The sequence below is a fragment of the Onychostruthus taczanowskii genome, unplaced genomic scaffold (genome assembly GCF_017590055.1).
Source record: "Onychostruthus taczanowskii isolate IOZ18803 unplaced genomic scaffold, ASM1759005v1 scaffold36, whole genome shotgun sequence".
NCBI lineage: Eukaryota > Metazoa > Chordata > Aves > Passeriformes > Passeridae > Onychostruthus > Onychostruthus taczanowskii.
In genome coordinates this window covers 2,619,765-2,639,525 of record NW_024501015.1, presented here as the reverse complement: position 1 = coordinate 2,639,525, position 19,761 = coordinate 2,619,765, and the positions used below count along the sequence as shown (strand labels likewise).

The 19,761-nt window shown below is 39.5% G+C and overlaps 1 protein-coding gene across 14 annotated transcripts in view; it reads right to left on the bottom strand.

Moving 5' to 3' along the window:
- Window positions 1-19,761, bottom strand: part of CREB5 (cAMP responsive element binding protein 5) — a 267,897-nt gene that overhangs the window by 161,656 nt on the left and 86,480 nt on the right. For all 14 annotated transcript variants that reach the window (XR_005953199.1, XM_041411417.1, XM_041411413.1 and 11 more), the window contains one exon: window positions 13,480-13,652. Coding sequence is in view for 13 of the 14 variants with exons in the window: in XM_041411417.1 (XP_041267351.1) it covers window positions 13,480-13,652 (173 nt within the window). In the remaining variant the exon portion in view is untranslated. The remainder of the gene's footprint in view (window positions 1-13,479; window positions 13,653-19,761) is intronic.

Below are 19,761 nucleotides of genomic sequence, written 5' to 3'. Positions count from 1 at the left end.
AAAACAAGTGGTTTGCTACATATTTAACTAAGATTTCAAAGAAAAAAGAAAAAAAAAAACAAACAAACAAACAAAAAAAACCCACCAAAACAAACAAACAAACAAAAAAAAACCACCCAGCTCTTTCCTCTCTACCTGTCTGCTTCTGAAAAGCAAGCAAGACAACAGGTCGTCAAGGTGCTCAGCCCAGGGAGAGAAGAGCAGCATCTAAGGGCCACATGAAAAATAGCAGCCACAAAAGCATCTGGATGAAATACAACCTTAGTTTTCAATCCAGCCAAATTGAGAGCCCCATGCCTGAATGCCCTCTCTACCACATCAGCCCCAAAAGCTCATGGGAAAAGAGGGGAAAAAGACCAGAGAGCAAACTGCTCCACACGAGGAGCAGAGAGGAAAGCTGTTGTACACACAGGCACATCAGGAGAGCTGCTGAAGGGAAGGAACTGCATCCACCCAGGATGGCAAGCAGGCTCCTGAGGCTGGAAGCTGGGCTCAGCGGCTGATAACCAAGTGACTCAGTGACAGAAAGCAGAATGGCACAAGCTTTGCATTTCAGTGTCTTGGAGACCCTAGGAAAGAACTGGGGCTGTAGGAATTTCTTCCTTCAGGAGAAAATGTAACACATAGGCAAGAGCTGTGGGCCCGATCTCTTTCCCCAACACCAAGATCTCAAAGTCCTGTAGAATCTTTACAGAGCAAAAATGAGGCTACTGATCCAATAGAATGATTCTGCTGCTAAGCAAGCCAGTCACTTTTCTTCCACTTGCATGTAAACCACATCACTTTCCTGAAGTTAAGACACAGGATACAGGCACATTTAGCACTGTCCTCCTCTAGCCTAGTCTTCTGGAGGCTTGAAGACTTTCATTTAGACTCTTGGTTTAGAAAAAAAGGAAAACTGAACAAATAGGAGTCTGCACCAGCTGAAACTATTTGCTCCACATGTAAGGCCTATCTAATGTCAACAAGCCAGAAGTGTTTGTGACTGAAAAGCTGCACACACATCTACAGTTTTTAAGAAAGTAGACAATAATAAAACACCTATTTTCTTATCCTCTCATGCTCATGCTCTTATTGTGCCAAGTATTTTAAATGTCAGCTTCTTGGGATTATCTCAGAGCTGTATGACCAATTCCCAAACTATGTGGATCAATAGGACTATCAGTGGTTCCACAGCACATCCAAACTGATCCTGAAACACTGCAAATAAAAAAGACTGTGGGTTTAGGATTGCTTTCTAAACCAAACATTTATTTTAAAATATATGAGAATGGCTATTGTCATGCTAAAACCTGAAGACAAAATTACTATATATATGGTAGTTTTTAAATATATCAGCCTTTTATATTTCTTTATGAGGAAAAAAAATTGGCTGTAGTTGCAATCAGTCTTAATTCATTCTTTATTGCTGCTCTGGTTCTGTGTTATTTGAGCTGGTTAACTGTTAAAAGCGTTTCAAATGTTCACATGGTCTGCATTAGGTTACAGAATAAAAGTAAGTACAGCCCACCAAATGTAACTTTCTGAAATGTAAACCACATGAATTTGATTTCTTTGTGGTACAACTTTAATTGGGTTCAGAGGTCTTTTGGTCTTACCTGTCTATCTGCTCTCTGATGGCCTGACCTGATAAAGCTAATACAAAGAATCTGTGAACGCGATCCAAACTGATTACTCTCAGTTACAGTACATGACTTTATTCTTGACAGTAACAGCCCTTTAGCCCGGCTCATTATTGGGCTGCAAGTTTGAACCCTGGAGCCACCACTGAACTGGAAGTAGAAGTGTCACAACTTACAGTAAAAGATTTTGTCCCCCTGCGACTCTGCAAAACAAGAGAAGCGGAGGGAACAAGAGCACAGAGGAGAAACTCCATGTGATCACACCTCCTGGAAAAACTGCACGAGCATGCAAACATATGTATGCCTCTCATTGCCACAGCAAATGTCACAACAGAGAATGCTTCCAACACACACTACATGACAGAGAAGCAACTACAAACAGAAATTCCAATAAAGCCTGAAATCTTCAGATACTGATCTTGAGCTGATTTGGAATTGTTGATTTTTTTCTTTTGACAATACTCTGCTTTGCCTTAATGACTCATTGCTCACTCATCGAAACTTGTCTCCGTTGCACTGTGTTCTGCCATATGCCTGCTCAAGTGAAACAACAGTACTGCCACTTCCCACCCAGAAAAGCACATCATATCCCAACAACAACAAGGCACTGTACAACAGGTACACTCACCTAGTATCCTGTGACCTGACTCGTAAACAAAGACCTGTATCAGCTTGTGGGAGCAGATCTGGAATTAAGCAGACAGCTCAGGAGAAATGTACGCAGAAAAGGAGCAGTGTGCTGAAACGCTAAAAGTCCCTTTGCTTGTGGTTTTGCAACGCACAGCCTTGATTTTGAAAAAGTAACATGAAAAAGATTCACAGTGCTCATACCTCTTGGAAGAAGACACCACAGAAAGGAACACTCAGCAGACCCAGTAATAAAATAACAACACTATATTGAATATTACTCAACTGAAACTTCCACTGTAATTCATAGGTTTCGTTCAAGTAAATAAATCAGTAACAAGTAAAAACATTACAAGTCATCCTCTAGTTCAGGCAAATTACATTCTCTTTTCTCTACTGGAAAACACACACACACACAAACAAACCCTTTCAAAACCAGTGTAGAAATAATTTTTAGAATAATATTTTACATCCCATTCCTCAAAGCTGTTTTTGTCTTTGTCAATTTTCTACAGTTTTGTTACCAAGCACTGTTCTGTACCAGTAGAACTGTTCTCTCAAGTAATTTCCACCAGTGAACATATGAGCAATAACAAATGAGGTCCCTTAATTATTTCCAGGTTTTTCCAATAAGCAGTGTTGGCAACACAGCTCTTAGCTCTCTGTCCATCATACAAATAACAAGGCAAGGCCTGTAAACATGGCAGGGGTGTCTCTACTTTCCTGTTTGTCTAATGGACAAGCAGGAGGAGTAAGAAGGAAATGTATACCTCAGTGGTAGTGTTTTCTTGTCAACATGGGATAGTTTTTTTGGCTAGGAGTCATTTATCCATACATACATACACTGTCTTCAAGGACACAACTTACAGCTTCCCAACTTGGTCGTAAGGAAAACTGAACATTTCCAAGGATGCTTCTTCCAAAACAAAAACTGATTTTTTTTTTCCCCTTGAGGCTTGAAATGTGGTTTTGTGCTTTTGTTCTCAAACCCTCTTTCCTTTTATATGTGGAGTTTTGCTTCCCTCTGTATTTATGGGTTCTGCTTGGGTCCAATATTGTTTCTAGCATTTGCTTTATAGGACTTAGGGCCCCACAATCCTTGATGTTGCATTAATGTGCAACAAAAAGCTCCATGCTACCAGGCTGTGTACAGAAAAAGACCAGACTGGTAGGGACCCCAGCTTTCCCCACAGAGAAGTATAGTTTCACTTGATGGCTTCTGGAATGAACTTTGCCTATTATGTTTTATATAGATTTTGAATAAATCCTCTGAGCCACAGATTTCTTATTGGAACAATAGAACAATATAGAGGCCGGGGGAAAATTTGGAAGAAAGTATGGATTTTCTTCCTTGTCATGGAGCCCAGATTCCATATCTTCCTCCACATGCATTTAGTATGGCACAAAGGGAACCCAATGACTGAAGTAGCAACTTCCTTTGTTGCTTCACAGTAGAAATATTATTTTGCTTCCTATTTCATTTCCCTACAGATCAGAAAAAATTCAACAACACTCTACAACAACTCTCTCTCCTCTGTGGGCCTGGAACAGACTGCAGAGAAAGAAGAAATTAAAACAGAATAAGAAGGAAATTAATCGTAAAGAGGGTAAAGTTTTCCACACAACTCTTCCATTTGGTGTATGCACTGATAGGCTCTAATTGTCATCTACAGATTACATATTGTCAGTCAGAATTTGGTAATCTACCTGTGCCATATAATCTCAGACAAAACCACTGGAAACAAGCACAAATTGAGAAAAATAATACAAGATCAGTTAAAATTTGGTTTCCTTTGGTTATCAGCTACAGTTAATATCTTCAGATATTGTAGTTGTATTTCAGCTAGAATCAGTCGCCCACAACAGCCTGTTGAGCTTAACAGACTGTCTTGTTTGAATATTTAAAAACTACTGCTGCGTTTTGCCCACTTTCATTATGTTAATTTACATCTGGTGCCCAAAAAAGCTACATCAACAATTCACTGCAATAATGAATTAATGAAGTCCAGCATGTCCAAAGAGAGATTCCTTCAGGCACATTAAGTCAGCAGTTCATCTCTCCAGGGACATTTTCTAATAACAGCTCAAAAACACTTGCTGAAAACACAAGCATTAGCTCTGAGTATGTCAGGAAAGCTTTCTGCATGCAGCTCTGCCCAGAAGCTCCAGGAGATCACCACCATTCAGAGCTGTGCATCTTTTGAACATCTTCCTGTGCAATACCTGGGACACCCCTACTGCTTGTTACAAGCCAGGGACATATGGCATGAGCAACCACCTGTCAGAAAAAGAAGCCAGATATCCCACTGTTGCCAGCACTTCCTTGCAAAATGCTTGAAGGATCCAAGGCCCTTCAAACAGCGCCTTGTGGCTGAAATGTTGGCTGGTCACTCTCCAGACACCTGATGCAACAGCCTGTCTGAGATGAGCAACATCTGTCATTCAAGGACTAATGTAAAGGGGGAAGCTTCAGTGTTAGGTTGTGTAAGTGCCCAGCTTCAGGAGTGAAAGGGGATGAGCAGCAAGCCCAACCAGCTGTCACTTAACCATCCTAGAAACCCAATTCATTACTCTAAGAAACTTCTCATTATGTTCTCTATTTGTATTCTTTTTAGGTCATTTTACTATCAAAGGTGCGATCATCCTGTCTTTGCCTGGGAAATCACAGACATTTCTACAAAGCGGAGAATAAAAAGAAAGAACAAGGTTTAAAGATGTTCAAGCCCTTCATAAAATGCTTAATTATGGCAATGCTGAGAAGAACAACAGAATTCTAGACAAGCACTGAATGGTTCTCAAGGAAAATTGTGAATTTCTCAATATATACAATGATACCCAAAAATGTCAGTTTGGACTTGAACTCACATCAAGGATCTTTAGGTCAAAACCACTATGAACTGAACTCCTTAGAGCAACTGTTCTGCTAGGAAGTTAGAATTGACATATCTGACTTCTAACCAGGTCTAGCAAATGTTAAGTTGTTTGAAGAAAACTTAAAAGATCAACAGCTATTGTTTTCATTAAACAAATCATGTCATTAGAATCACCACAAGTATTTCTGTGTAGGATCATTTGATACTAACCATGCTTTTTAAAAAAAAAAACCTCACCAAAACAGAGCAAGAGATTGGGACACAGAAAAGTATAAAGAAGTAAAAAGCACAAACCAGAAACATTAAAATGAACAATGAATACAGCTTTTTCCTGTCTCACATATGTATATATGTACATAGTGCATTTCAATCTGCAGGGTTAAAAAAGAAGAATGCTACTTTGAGCCCTTACATTTGCAGCACCAGTGAGCCTGGATCTTATAGTTAAAGAACTAGATAAAAGTAACATAATATTCAGAATTCCCCAGGAAGTACATTCAATTCTCTTAATACTGTCAAATAAGCTAGGGATTTGGATTTCACCCATTTTGAGAATTGTTCACTGCAAACATTTTATTACCTCACCAAGTTTTATGAACCCTATCAGAACAGCTGCGATTCACTTCACTTGCAGCAGAGGAAGCTGGTAATAGCTCAAAGATTGCCCCCTTCATTTCATAAACCAATTAGGATCTGGATTCTACGACTAGAGTAACACAACCCCTTCTTTTACTGGCAAAATTCCACTTCATTTATGTGAGCTCAGAATAAACGTCTCTGTTCGCAGAACACAGATGCTCATAACAGAAAATGTTTCTAAAACACACTCTCTAATTTGTTCCTTCTTCCAAGGAACACTTTTCCTGCACTCTCAATCTACCTGCAAGTTCTGTCTAGCCATCAGTTCCTTGCTCAACTCAGCAATTTTTTACTAAACATAGCTAAGAGAATTTAAATTTATGGTTTACCACGTGGAACTTTGTTAGAGGGTCTCCAAAATCACAGATTTATTTAAATTACTTTTTTTTTTCTTTCAAATCAAGCATAATTTCATTTTTGTAAAGAACTAATTTTGGTAATGTTGTCATCTTAGATTTACCCATGCCTTTGATTCAAATTGTTGGTGTTTTGGGTTTTTTGTTTTGACTTTTGGTTGCTTTTTCTTTTTCAAATGCGTATTTGGCCTGACCATAAGTATAAACAGAACCATATATATGCCTTAAATGGAACTATACTGTACCATTGATTTTGAAAACTCATCAATTTGTAAAGAGGCCTACTTTTACAGGTGGTAAAATAGGATCCATACACTTTACACAAAGTCTGTAATTCCTGTGTTTTCCCTGAGGCACTTTCCTCTGAACTATTGTAATTGGTTTGCAGCCAGGTACCAGCATAGAAAAAAAAAGAAAAAGAAAAAAAAACAACCCAAAGTGTTAACACTTTATTAACTTATAGTGTGTTTTTATATTCCTTTGGAAGTGTTCAAAAAAGACACTGGCAAGACAAATCATGTAAAATCAAGGCATTCTCTGTTAAGGACATCAGTGCCAATTCCTTTATTGAAACAGATACAGTCATAACTTCTTAGTGGGCAACTAATCTTTATCAGAATTCTTTGCACACAAAGGTCTTCATTTCTCACTCATTATAGCCATTGTGCTACCCCCAGCAAGCCTTTAAGCCCTTCTCTGAACTAACATGGTGTAAGGCAGCACCCCAAAACTTGCTGCTTCTCTGGAACCTGCAAATTAGTTGCTTAAATGAAAATAAATTTTTTAAAAAGCCTTACACCAAACAAAGTCTGTATTGTTTGAGTTAGTGTTTTACTGCGGCTTAGTTACCTGTCAAACAGGCTGACACTTGGATAAAACATACACTGGAATCATGCATCAGGGTGTGTTAAGCACAAACCTGTGATGAAGAGCAGAGCTATGAGATTCGGCTGTGCAGAGCCCTAATGATCTTTTCCTGGTCTAGGGAAAGCTTGATTTGTCATATCAAACCCACTGCAATTCTGAGATCCTCTTCCATCCAAAAATGATTTTACATCTGTTATAGTTCAAAGAGTCATATAAATCAGAAGCTCTGCCTATAAATTTTGATGACACCTTTAAAGAAGATTTATACAGTGTGTATTATATATATACGGGAGGTATGTAAGACATACCAGCCACTAAAATTAAGGAATCAATGCTAGATTCTCCAAGTTCTATATATCATATTTAAGTCCTATTTATGACTTTCTCTGATGTGAGAGCCAACCAATGCATATGAAAGCTCAGTATTTCTGTTCAGATAAAATTATGGGTGCAGTACATATTCTAAGCTTGTTTTCCTATAGTTCTTGGGTGGGACAAGATTTTCAGGACAAAAACATCATGATCCGTTTCTTAGAAATCACTTGCATAAGAACTGGCTTGAGCATATTTTCACTGCCTATCTCAAACAACCATCAGGAGAGGGAGAGGACTGGTTTCTTCTCATAACACGAGACAACAATCCTAGTCAGAGCTAATGGGCAGCAAGTCCCACAATATCCCTTACACTTTTTGGTTTTGGTGTTCTTGCTGTCAGAAAGCACCATTTCTAACAAAGTAGAAAGTATGAAGTGTAAAACACTGTGTTCATTAGGCTATTTATTCATCAAGGCTATTTATTACGTGGCTAATGGTCCTCCTTTCAGTCCCCCAAAAGTCACCTTGATATATGTCAGTATTTTCCAGTCCCTTCCTAGACCTTACTGCAAGGAAGAGTTTTTGGGAAGGCAGAGGAGTCTATTATTGAGGATAGAAGAGCGGTGTTGTGAACAACCACCTGTTTGTGCTGTGCCTGCCACACAGACTGGCACTGTTTGCTTTTTCTCTTCCTGACTCAGCAGTATGGGGAAAAATTGAGTCAGCAACTCCTGAACATACAACAGCAGAGGATGCTGGAGAGCAGACAGAGCTTCTAAATATCACAGTCAGAGCAGCATGGTTCGGCCTGCAGGCCAATGTGTGGACCTGGGCAGCAGCTTGCTAAAAGGGATGAACAGCTTGAGAGGGTCCAGCTCATTTTCTCCCTCATCACCCTCTCTATTAAGCTAAGCTATGAGACAACTTGTTCCTGAGAATGGGTCACTTGTAATAATTTCCTAAGTAATTTACCTCAGCTTCCCACAGACTTGTGGCTGCTGCTCACATGTGGCTTGAAAGGGATTCCATATCAAGGTTGGCCAAGGTCAGTGTGGTAGAAGAGACTACAGAAAACATGTCTTAGCATAAAGAGAGAAAAAAGAAGCAGGACCATTAAACAGGAATTAAAGCCCAACTTTTACTACTAAGACAGTGAAAAAAAAATTTGGACGCAATGACAATGTCAGATGCGCTCTCTTCGCTTTTCCTCCCCTTCCAGTAATCTCACTGCTGTTCTTACATGCTGCACAATCAAGGCTATGGAATGGACTTGATCAAGCCACTGAGTGGTCATTTGATGCTTCATCTCTCACTGCACTTTTCTTCTCATCTCACAACATACTGTGGTACTTCAGTTTGAATACATGAGTTGGAACAGAGGCTTTTATCACAGATTTCCTGAAAAAAGAACTAGTCTTTGAATTTCATAAAAGCACATCATTCCATGGCCTCTTTGATGCCACACGCTCCACCAACTTACTAAGACTTTAAAGAGACAATTTTTCTTGGATGTACAAAGACCCTTCTCAGTCACCCACCTATTCCAAGTGCCTTCAAGAGCTAGCTGCATTATGGAAGGGTTTCTGCCTGTGATTGTCTCTTACAGGAGTCTTTTCTCTTTCCTTGAGCTATAAATGATGATAGCAGGATACTCTGAAAACTCAACCAGCAGTTGCAAGTCTCAGATTTTGCTGTGGTGAAACGCCTTTGCTTGCCACAGAGACAATCTGTCCTTCTGCCATCTGAGACCCTCCAGTTGAGACTAAGAAGTTTTTTTTTCATTTCCCAAATGGCCAAGGCCACCAAACCTTTGTTAGTCCCACTACATGCATGGAGTAGTCAATTTTTTTACTATTCCACTTCCTGTGCCCTTTTGTTTGAAAAGCCTTCAAACCCCTAAAGAGATGATAAACTGGAACCAGAGAGACACACGTGGCACCATGAGAGGAAAGAGAGAGGAACAGTAAGGCAATGCATAGGTGTTAAATGAATGCTGCATGTGGGAACTGAAAGGCTGTTCTCCCATTGGTACCATGATTCCTCAGAACATCAAGGCACCAGAAGCATCTTCCAAGTTCCTTTTGTTGCTTTCTCCTACCTGCTTGCATTTCACCAAATGTGGTTGCAATTTTTCCCGTTTGATGCTGTGCCAGAAGACCATCTTATCTCGATTAAAGTGCTCTACAACACTTTAAAAACAGATAATCTACATCACATGGTTAGTGTTCTATGTCCACTTTGGAGCCTGAGTTCACTGAAACTGGACTCACTCTCCCTCTCCATTTACTACAAAGTTAACCACTTGCTGCATCTGTGACAATCCTCCATCCTCCCATGTTCTTTATCAGCTGCAGAGCTGTATCAGTGATTTTCAAGCTGAAAAAAATACTATTTATCTCCACTACTAGCTTGAAAAACTAGCTTGAAAGCAAGTTACCTTCTCCATGAATGCTGTTAGGTTGCAGCTACCTACAGTAATTGATAGCCTGAAAAACACATCTTTCCTAGCAAAAGATGATTCCAGATAGAGCAACCACCATGCTGTGTTGTCACCAATTTGTCTGCCCAGAACTCCCTCACACTGCTGTATATTCAGTCACAGAAAAAATGGAGTTATTTTAAAAAAGAGACAAGCACTGCTATTGTACAGCCTAGTTCAGAGTCCCATATCTTGAGCTGATTCAGCTTATCTGCTTTTCTATACCTTTGACAAATGCATGTCTTATATCATTTTTTTCTTGCCTTCCTCCATGTGCCATACTGCTTTTGCTCCATGTATCTTATCTAGAAATGATGTGCTATTAATCAGCCAAAGACACCCTTCACTGCTAAGTGTTCCTCAACTGATTTTTCATCAGCACAAGTAGTTACTAGTTCCAGCATTCCTCCCACATGCTGAAGGCTTGGCGGGGAGGGAGGAGGGATGGCAAGGAGGTTAGAGACTGCCTCACCACATAAATACTATCAGGGACCTTTATACCAACCTGCCAGCTTGCTGTAATGCTAATGTTGCTGTTTGTTCTCAACAAAAGGAACATGGTGGGAGGAAAGTGGGGCTGCACCCTGTCTTATTTTTTAAGTTAATAACCTTCATGCTCTTCCTTTTATCTGATTAATCTGGCTGGGTGCCTGTTCAGTAGTAGCTGAAGCTTAATACCTAAAACATTGTGTGGATATACATTGTGCCAGTAAGGCTTGCCCAACAATGAACATTCTGTCATGTTTTCCCATGCCTTGTGTCAATATCTCATTTTATGTGCAAGCCCCCCCAGAGCAGGGGATAGGAAAAAAGAGAGGCATGGAGGGAGGGAGGGAGGGAGGGAGGCAGAAGGTTAGAAGGAGAGGAAGAAGAAAGAGAATGAGAAACGAAAGTAAGGAAAAATTACATCCCTTGGGAACATCAGCTGCTACAAACTCGCCCACTCCTCACCATGAAACGAGCTGTGTGCGGGCACAGGTGGGTCCCATTCTCGGTTACTAGAGCACAGCCTACAAACAGGGGCTAAATGAAGACTTTCATTGCTGTTCCCTGTTTTCATTGGAGCAAGGCCATCATAAACATTTGCAGGTGGCTTGGCCATAGTCTGACACTAAAATATTTGTGGTTGTGATAAAAATCAGAATATTGCTACAAGATGGTTCTATATAACCTTCAGGGCTTGATCCTGCTCTTACAGAACTCAGTGAGAGTTTTACCCAGTTTCTCTCTGCTGGTTTTATTGCTCATTAAAAGGCATTTTCCCTGGCACAATTCTTCATGGTAAAGACTCATCTACCCTTTGGGGCAAATTCAAATGATTTCTAAAAAAGGGAAACTCAAGCAAAACCCACTGATTTGAGGACCTCAGAATTTGGGCTTGTTAGATAGCTAAACAAACTCAACTTTCCAAGGCTAAATCAAAATGATCAAACTTTGAAGACCTCAAATATTTTCTGAATTCATCTGGATTTTTTTTTCAGTTGTTTAATACTAAAACCATTGTCCAGTTTGTATTTCTCATGAATGAGTCGTGGATATAATTCTTAGCACATTTAGAAGGATAAGATGAAGATAAATGGAAATGACAAGATATGTTCTCTGAATAAGTAAAACAGACACCACAGGAAAAAGACTGAAGGAAAAGAAGACAAACAAGGATGGTCGACACTTTGGCAAGTAGAGGAAGTTGAAAATACAGCAATTATCTCCTAGGACACACCATGAACAAAAAACAAAACCTCCTAGGAAGAGGGAAGAATGGGGAACAGAGTATGCTGGAGGTCACACCATAAGTCTCATTCACACACCAGCTCACACAGAGACTAAAATGCTGACAATTACCTCCCAAGAAAGCAGCTTTAGACTCAGACTTAGGAAACATTTGTGTGATTCAGTCACAGGGAAGAATTAAGATATGTCATGACAAAGTTTCCCAAGTGAGACACACCACTGACTAGGAAAAGGCCTTTTTATCCTCAACCCCACCAACTTTGGAGATTCTAATCACCATGGCCCTGAACCAACACAAACCTAAAACCTGACTGACAGGGTCTTGCAAAACCACATGCAGTTTTTTGCTCATTATATAGAAACAATTGTTTGGAAGCCAAATACAGTCTTACATAAAACACCTCACCACTGAGTATTAAAAGTTGTTTGGGGTTTTTTATGCTTTTAATTAGGATCATAATTACCACTAGACCTATTAAGTCACAATTTGAACAGGAGCTTAATCATCCTTAACGCAAATAATGGCATTAGTTAATGTTTTTCTTTCTAAAACTGAAAAAGAAACTGTTTCTTCCTCCCTCCCTCTCACCCAGCCCCCTCTCTTTGAACAGAATGGGACATATATAAAACAACTCTGCTGGATTCACAGGTAAATGGTATTGCATGTGGAATCTCAGCAAACACTGTGTTTTGACAAGATGTAATATACACAGAGGGCACATCTATCAAATTGCTTTATGTGACCCATCCTACCAGATTTATGTATTAAGAACCAAATCTTGAAATAGCAGTAAAAAGGAAAATAGAGGAGCTTGGCCAAGAGCACAAAACTAGGGCAGCAGATGGAATCTGTGCTCTGTGCATGGCTGGGCAGCCCAGAGCTCAGTGCCATGGGCCATGCCAGCTACCATGGGAGATACAGAGCCTGTGACCTACACCAAGAATCTTGAAAGAAAACTCAAGCGTAGCTAGAATTTCAGTTTTCAAAGCCAGGATTTCACTTTACGGTTTTACTTTGAAAAGACTGAAAGCTGATCATCAGTTATTTAGATAATGATGGGGGACAGTGAACGCTTTTGCATATATCACTTAATTGATGCGACCAAATTACAAATGACAGATAATGAATCTATACTGCTGCTTCTTTCTTGGTCCACTAATAAATCTTTTTATCCATACATTTTCATGTATAAACCCGCCCCCGAATTCTCAGAGCTGGGTGATGAAAAACTGTACCTTCAAGCCATCGGGGTAGTTTCTGTACAATTAAAAACAAGTTACTGTGACTTATGAGGATCTCATACTTGCTGGAAGTGACCAGGTATAAACATATACTAAACATGGGTAGTTTTGTTCATACAGTTCTCCAGACATTAGCACTCAATTGGCATTCAAGCCAATACAATAAGCATCCATACTGTCAATTTATGGTAATAAATATGGATCCATCATTACAAATTGAGCAGCTATTCACACTGTGCCAAACTCTATTTACCTTGATGATCTTTTTGTCTTCCAGCATTCCTCATTCAAACAGAGGAATAACTCAATCCCATAGAAAATCCAGAATTGCCATTGAAGGAAGTTAAAGATCAGCTTCACAAAAACACTGTTTTTCTTCCCAGAGCAGTTATAGATAAAACATGCAATATGATCATAAGAAAATTTAAAAAAAAAACTGGATGCAGAAAGTAAGACTTTCCAGTAAGTACAGCATTCTGTCCTTTTTGAACCAGTGTGCCATATCTGGAGTAACCTGGACATTCCCCACAGCCTGCAACCTGTGCTGCAGGGGTCCTTGCTCATTCTGGCAGGTCAAGTGCAATCTTTGTAACCTCAAAAACCTCTAGAAGAACATCTGGGCCTGCATGCAGCTGGACCTTAGGAAGCATGAGGACATGAGGACAACATCTGGTCCTACAGGCAGGAGCCAGAGAACCAGAGAAGTGAGAAAATGGAAATGGACTCACCCAATCTGCCGATTTGTGGAAGGTGCTTGTGTAATGACAGAACTGGACTGTGGAGACGGCATGGCTTGTTGAATCACAACGCTGGTGTTGTGGTTTGGCATCCTTGTGTTTGTCAGCTGGTGGGATCCAGGTCCTGCCATTGCTCCTCCGACTGTGTTATGCATGGAGATATTCTGTGAGAAGAAGGGAAATGGGAGATGGTGGAAGAAAATGAAAATAAATAAATATATGTCTTATCTTGGTTTTCTGTTCTACAGGAATTCTACTAGGAATCTGAAAGTATCAACAACATGAAAAGTTACTGGCTCCTGGTAAATCCCAAGTCAATAGATCTTGTTATAACCAACAACAATAAATAAATGGAAAATAAATATTTACTTTCATAGGTGGAAAAATACCCACAGGTTGGGTAAAAATACCCACAGGTTGACTAATCACTCTTCTGGGATTCTTTTGATATATAATGGGGATATTTAGCACATATTTCTCCTTATTGAACGTGATATGAGCACATGACACTTTGATTTACTGCATTGGCTGTTTACTGTGTACTGCCTCTGCTTAGACTGACAAGCAAATCAAGTTTTACAGCCCCAAACTAACAAACAGTACATGGCACATCATGAAACAGCCATTTCTATTGGCCTCCATAGTTTTTGTAGAGGAAAAATATCCCAGAGGCTTAGAACAACACTATTTCACCACATATAACCTTTGCTTCAGGTTTAATTAGAGCTCTTAAAAAGTTCTTAAAAACAAAAAAAATACCCAGAAGTTCACAGATAACTCATATCCGCTGAGCAAACAACCAGCGAGAGACCAGGATACTGCTAAGGAAGGAGCCATGGAATAGGACTTCTCTCCTGTTATGCCTGTACACACAACACATGCTGCTGCTAAACCGCAGGGTTTGACTTGGCCTGCATTTAAAAACAAACAAAGCTCTCAAGCCAGAGATAAGCCAAATGTATACATATGAAAAATACAGTAACCTTGAGAGCATTATTTTTCCTATCAGGCATCAACGTGTGAATTGTTAGCAGCAAGAGGAAAAGAAACTTTTCATTGTCACCTCACGCTAGGCTGAGAAAAACAGGGACAAAAAAACCCTTATACACACACTGCCACTAAGACTCGCACAAAGCACCTTCCTAACCACTTCAATACTCAGGATTAAAAAACAAAGTTCTATTTCATTCAAAATTCAAATTTATGAGTCCATTTGTCTAGGAAACATATGCAACCGCTGCAAAATATTGGTAGACAAAGCTGGTGGGAAAGGAAACTCGGAGCTCTGATCAAATGTGGAAAACAGAAGAAGCACACATGTTGCATCCTAGACCTAAAGAAAGATTGTATTATGAGCCAAATAAAGATGTACCCCCCCATGGAAAAAGAGAGCAAAAAATTAGAGGAACCCAATTAAAGGCATTAGCTGCTATCCCCTTATCTCCCAATTTTATCTATTTCATGTGATTTCCCAAAACAGTGTGGACACAGGGATCTCTGTTTCTTTTACAGGAGTTGTTCCAGTCTTCATTAACACATAAAGAGGCAGTGATGCTGCCTACAGTTGAATGGTTACACCACCTCACCTTGAGTGAAGAGGACCCAGCTGTGAGTTCCTCTTACAGTAAATAGTTTACACATTATTAATCAGGTCTAGAAGCTCCTTATTCACCAAGTAATCTCTCAAGGAGCATTGCAATTCCTCTTAAGGAATTGCAAGAGGAAGCCAGACCAAGGACCTTAACTGTAATATTTCATAGCACAGAAGAATGTCATGACCATAAGGCAATAACCTTAGATATATGAAAACTTCTCCTAAAGGAGTTCTCCCTCACCTACCACATTCCCATTAAAATGTCACTTCTTCAACACATTACTGGTTTCTGATGAAAAGCCTGTTCAGTTTAAAAAAAATATACATACAGACAAATCTAGCTCAGGATTCAAACCTGGTTTTTTGATCATGGTCAGATTTTGCAAAAACAGATTTAATATCTATCCATGTACAGTCAATATTTTAACGCTATCACTTCCTAAAGTGATCTCTAAAGGAACCATGTATGGTGCCATGCGTCTGCAAGGCCTGGAAATGGGTGGAAATCTATCACAAGCCTTAGACAAGTGGTACCCTGGCACTTGCCCAGAGTTTTACTGGACTTTGTTGTACCATGGCAGGGCAGAACTTAAAGATTTACTATGAGATTCCTGTGCACCTAAATTAGGTATTTCCTTTCTCTTTCCTTCTTTTTCAATTTTCTCCTGTAATTACAGAGCTCTCTAAGGTACAAACAGATGAATTATGATGGATATGGAAAATTTTGTTTGCCCATAAGACATTGTAGTTGTTATCTTAAATGCATAAACTTCCAACAATGTTTCAAAATTTCATCAATTTCCAGTAAGCTACATCTTTTCAAAAAGTAGGTTGAGCATGTGATGCATGGAAAGTAAAAGCAGAATGAAAGCCTGTCAAAGCTTTCAGATGTTCATTCTTCTCAGTAATGCAAGCACTGCTGTTGGGTAAGCGTATACCACACTGCCAAGTGAAAGCCTAAGGTTTCCCAACAAAATGTCACACTCAGCATGACTCTAACATTCATAAGAAAAGGATTTGGCAATCTCAGCATAATTTACATCAGTGAGATGCTTGTGAATCTACAGAGCAGTTCAAGGAAGTTTGTACTTTAAGGACAATAAGTATGCTCCGAAAGGCGGCAGGAAGGTACTGCGCAGCAGACCCAACACTAAGCCTAGCTGGTCTCGCTGTATGCACCATGACGTGCAGAATGACTCTGTACCACCTGCACAGCGAGGCTGGGCTCATTGCACGTGTGATGCAGCCAGTCTTCAGACTTCCCAAATTGGTTCCACTGTTATGAGCTCTGCATCGGGTTCTGAATGGATCTGGATGGGATATTAACAAGCTCCTTGCAGACTCGACTTTGGGCCCTTACAGAAAGAGGAAAAAAATTCAGCAACACTGACTGAAACTGAGGCCTCCATTTCATATATTGAATTGTTGTTTGGTTAAGTTGCTTCCAGCTCTGCTTTTAAGGAATTCTTCATGTTCTTCTACCAGGCATCCATGAATAACCTTTCCTTTGACTCCCATTATCATTATACTCCAGCTCTTAAGCCCATGGTAAAGATTATTTGATACTAGGTGTGGAGCTCCCAGCATTCCAGCTCAGAAAAGTCTACATGAGCAATGACACAGACTGAGCTCTCCCTCTGCTTTTAACATTCCCAAGACCCATCCATATTCTGAGAGAGTATGACACCCACACACACACTTGGAGTTTTCTCAGGTATCTTCTCTACTGTGCTTGAGCATTAGAAGAGGGCATATGAGCTTATAATTATTATCTATTTTATTAAACTGAACTAAGTGTTCACACAGGGAGCAGGCCACCCATATGTCAGGAGCTGCAGAGACACAAAAGACATGCTCTTAAGATTAATTTTGTGAATCTTCATTAAGATCCAATATATGAAGAGGAATTTATGTCCTTTAGGACTAAGTTTCATGCTCACTAAATTTTTCCAGTCACTCCCAAAGAAGCAGATAGTAGGATTATAACACTGAAGAGCTTTTATAGAAATGCCCCTCACCCATGTGTTCATGCAGTACTTTCCATCAGTATTTAACATTCAAACAAATAAACCCAAAAGCAACAAACCATATCCACAATCCGCTTTTAAATCAACTTGTTCATTCTCAACCTTTCCAGATGCAAGAGGAAAGCATACAGATCATCATCATATTAACTCCTCCCCAGTTACACTTCATGGCCCATTTTAGCTTCAGACTTTGAAGAAAACATTTCAGCATTTTTCTCCCACATGCAACCATTTAAGTTTGGATAGACAACACACTTATTTTTTCTAAAGGCTAAAAGCTTATTGAAGTCATGCTTCCATGTTCTGGTGGAGAGGATTACACATCACTCCACAAGAACACACACCCTCTTGGCAGAGAAATGACAGCTACACAAACACAAGCAAAATACACCCAGACAGTCACCAATTCCCCTAAACCCTGGTTCTTCCAGAGAAACACTCACCCATTTCATACAGCACCACCTCACATCAACCACCACCTACGGAACTCAAAGGATGAAGACAACTGATCCATCCTTCACGATCTACCGTAACATCCTGAGTTTCAGAGTTTGTTTGTGGTTTTAAACTATAGGATCTAGTTTCTGAACCAAAGCCTGTTTTTATTTTCCTACTCTTATTTTTTAACTGTGAGGCCTATGAAGAACTGCAAACACCAGTTTTACATGAACTGCAGACTATTCTGGATTGTTCTGTGTAAGCTTTTACATCAATAGAGCTGTAACCTACAACCAATTGTACATAAAGCTATGTTGCAAACTATTATATAAATTCTCAAGTCAGAAGGTATTTTTCATTAAAAACTGAAATAAAATTGCAGTTAATTTAAACACAAACAAAACCACTTTTTGTACACATTCTTTTTATGCAAAATATCATGTATCCATATTTTCCTGCACAGTAACTTAAAACATTTTCACATAGTTCAAGAAAAAGGCATCAACTTAAAAAAAAAAAAAGAGGGAGAAATCAAATATACAATAGTACTTTAGAATTTATACAGCCTGTCCTCTCAATGAATATGCTTTAACAAGAAAAAATATTCTAAGACAATACACATTTAAATGGCAGCTTCATGGGCACTTTTTAGAAGTGCACAGCCATATCTTGCCTGATTACTGAGACCCTAACCATAATATATAAAAGACACATGAGTGGAAGCCTCCAGTGACACACTCACTCACTGCACATACTGCTTACACAGCCTAAGAACCTGCTAGTTTAAAAATTTGGGAGGCATTGTTGTAAAGAAAATGATGCTTTAAACGTGGCAAATAAAGGCAAGCTTCAAAATTATTTTAATCATATATAATCTCCATCAAAATTACTGAGCCTCTATGAATTCTCTCCTGACAGAAGAAAAAGATAATCTCAAAACAAAAGTTAGCAAGTCTCCCCAGAAACAGCACCAATTCATTTATTTTCTCTTGATTCAGATCAGAGTGGAAGGAAAACACCCTCACACCAGACCATCACAACTATTTCATCTGTAACTGGCCTGCAAAATCTAAACTCTTATAAGCACAGAACAAAGCTTGCTGCCCACTCAGGGTCAGTAAACACAGATGAGGAACTAGGGAAGAAACCAGAGATAAAAAATGAATTATGTTACTAATGCAATTGAAGGTTTACCGGAAAAAGAAAGTCTACAATCAAGATTTAAATTTTTAAAGAAAGTTCCATTATACAAGAGATGGGTGAGTGTAAATTTGGTGGAGACTGAAATGCAATACCTTTCCCCCTTTTTTTTAAACAGTAACATCTGTAGAGCTTTGAATGAGGAAAAGCACTAAACCAGAAAAAAAAGGACACAGAAAGAAACTGCTGGAAAATGCTGTGTAGTAACACTAAGCATAAGGACAAAGCACTAGGAAGATCTTATTGAAGACCACTAAAATCCACTTAACTTCCCTACTTAGTAAGAGGTATGAAGTCACTGAGTGAGGCTGACACATAAAAATACAGAACTCATGCCAAAGGATCTATTCCTCAAAACATTTCAAAGAAAGGCAAATGCTCACTTAACAGCTACCTGATAAAAATGGCACATTACAAGAAACAGCAGGCATGATATATCCCAGAATGGGGAAAGACTCTTCCCTGCCCCCAAGGCCCCCATCCAAAGTCTCCCCCTAAACTGGACCCAGCCAGCTATCCACACCACGCTGGAGACTGAAAGGCCAGGAGCAGTATGGGTATATCTGACTTCTTGAACCCCAGGCACGGCTGCTCAGTCAAATGTTATCAACCTGATCTCCAAAGGGGTAAAAATGTAAAGAAAAATTAAACTCCTTACTCAAGAATGACAAGTAATGATAGGCAGATGGGGAAAGAAGGGAAACATTGCTCTCACTGAAATCATAAAGCTTTGAATCTGTACTTATCAGTCTCAGCCACTGGTTTCCAATTTTTTGGATCACAGACCTCTGTCAACCCTCTGAATTTCACACAGAGCACTCTGTGCTCTTATCATAAATTGTGTAATTAAGGCAAGATGGTTCCACAGACCAGATGCAGATGACTTACCACAGCTTTGCGACCACCAGCAGTTCACAGACCAGAGTTAACTGCCACCCAAATACGGCACTGGAGCACCGTGACTAGAATTTATTGGCAAAAAAAGATAACATTTCTAAAGGTATCTATGAATTT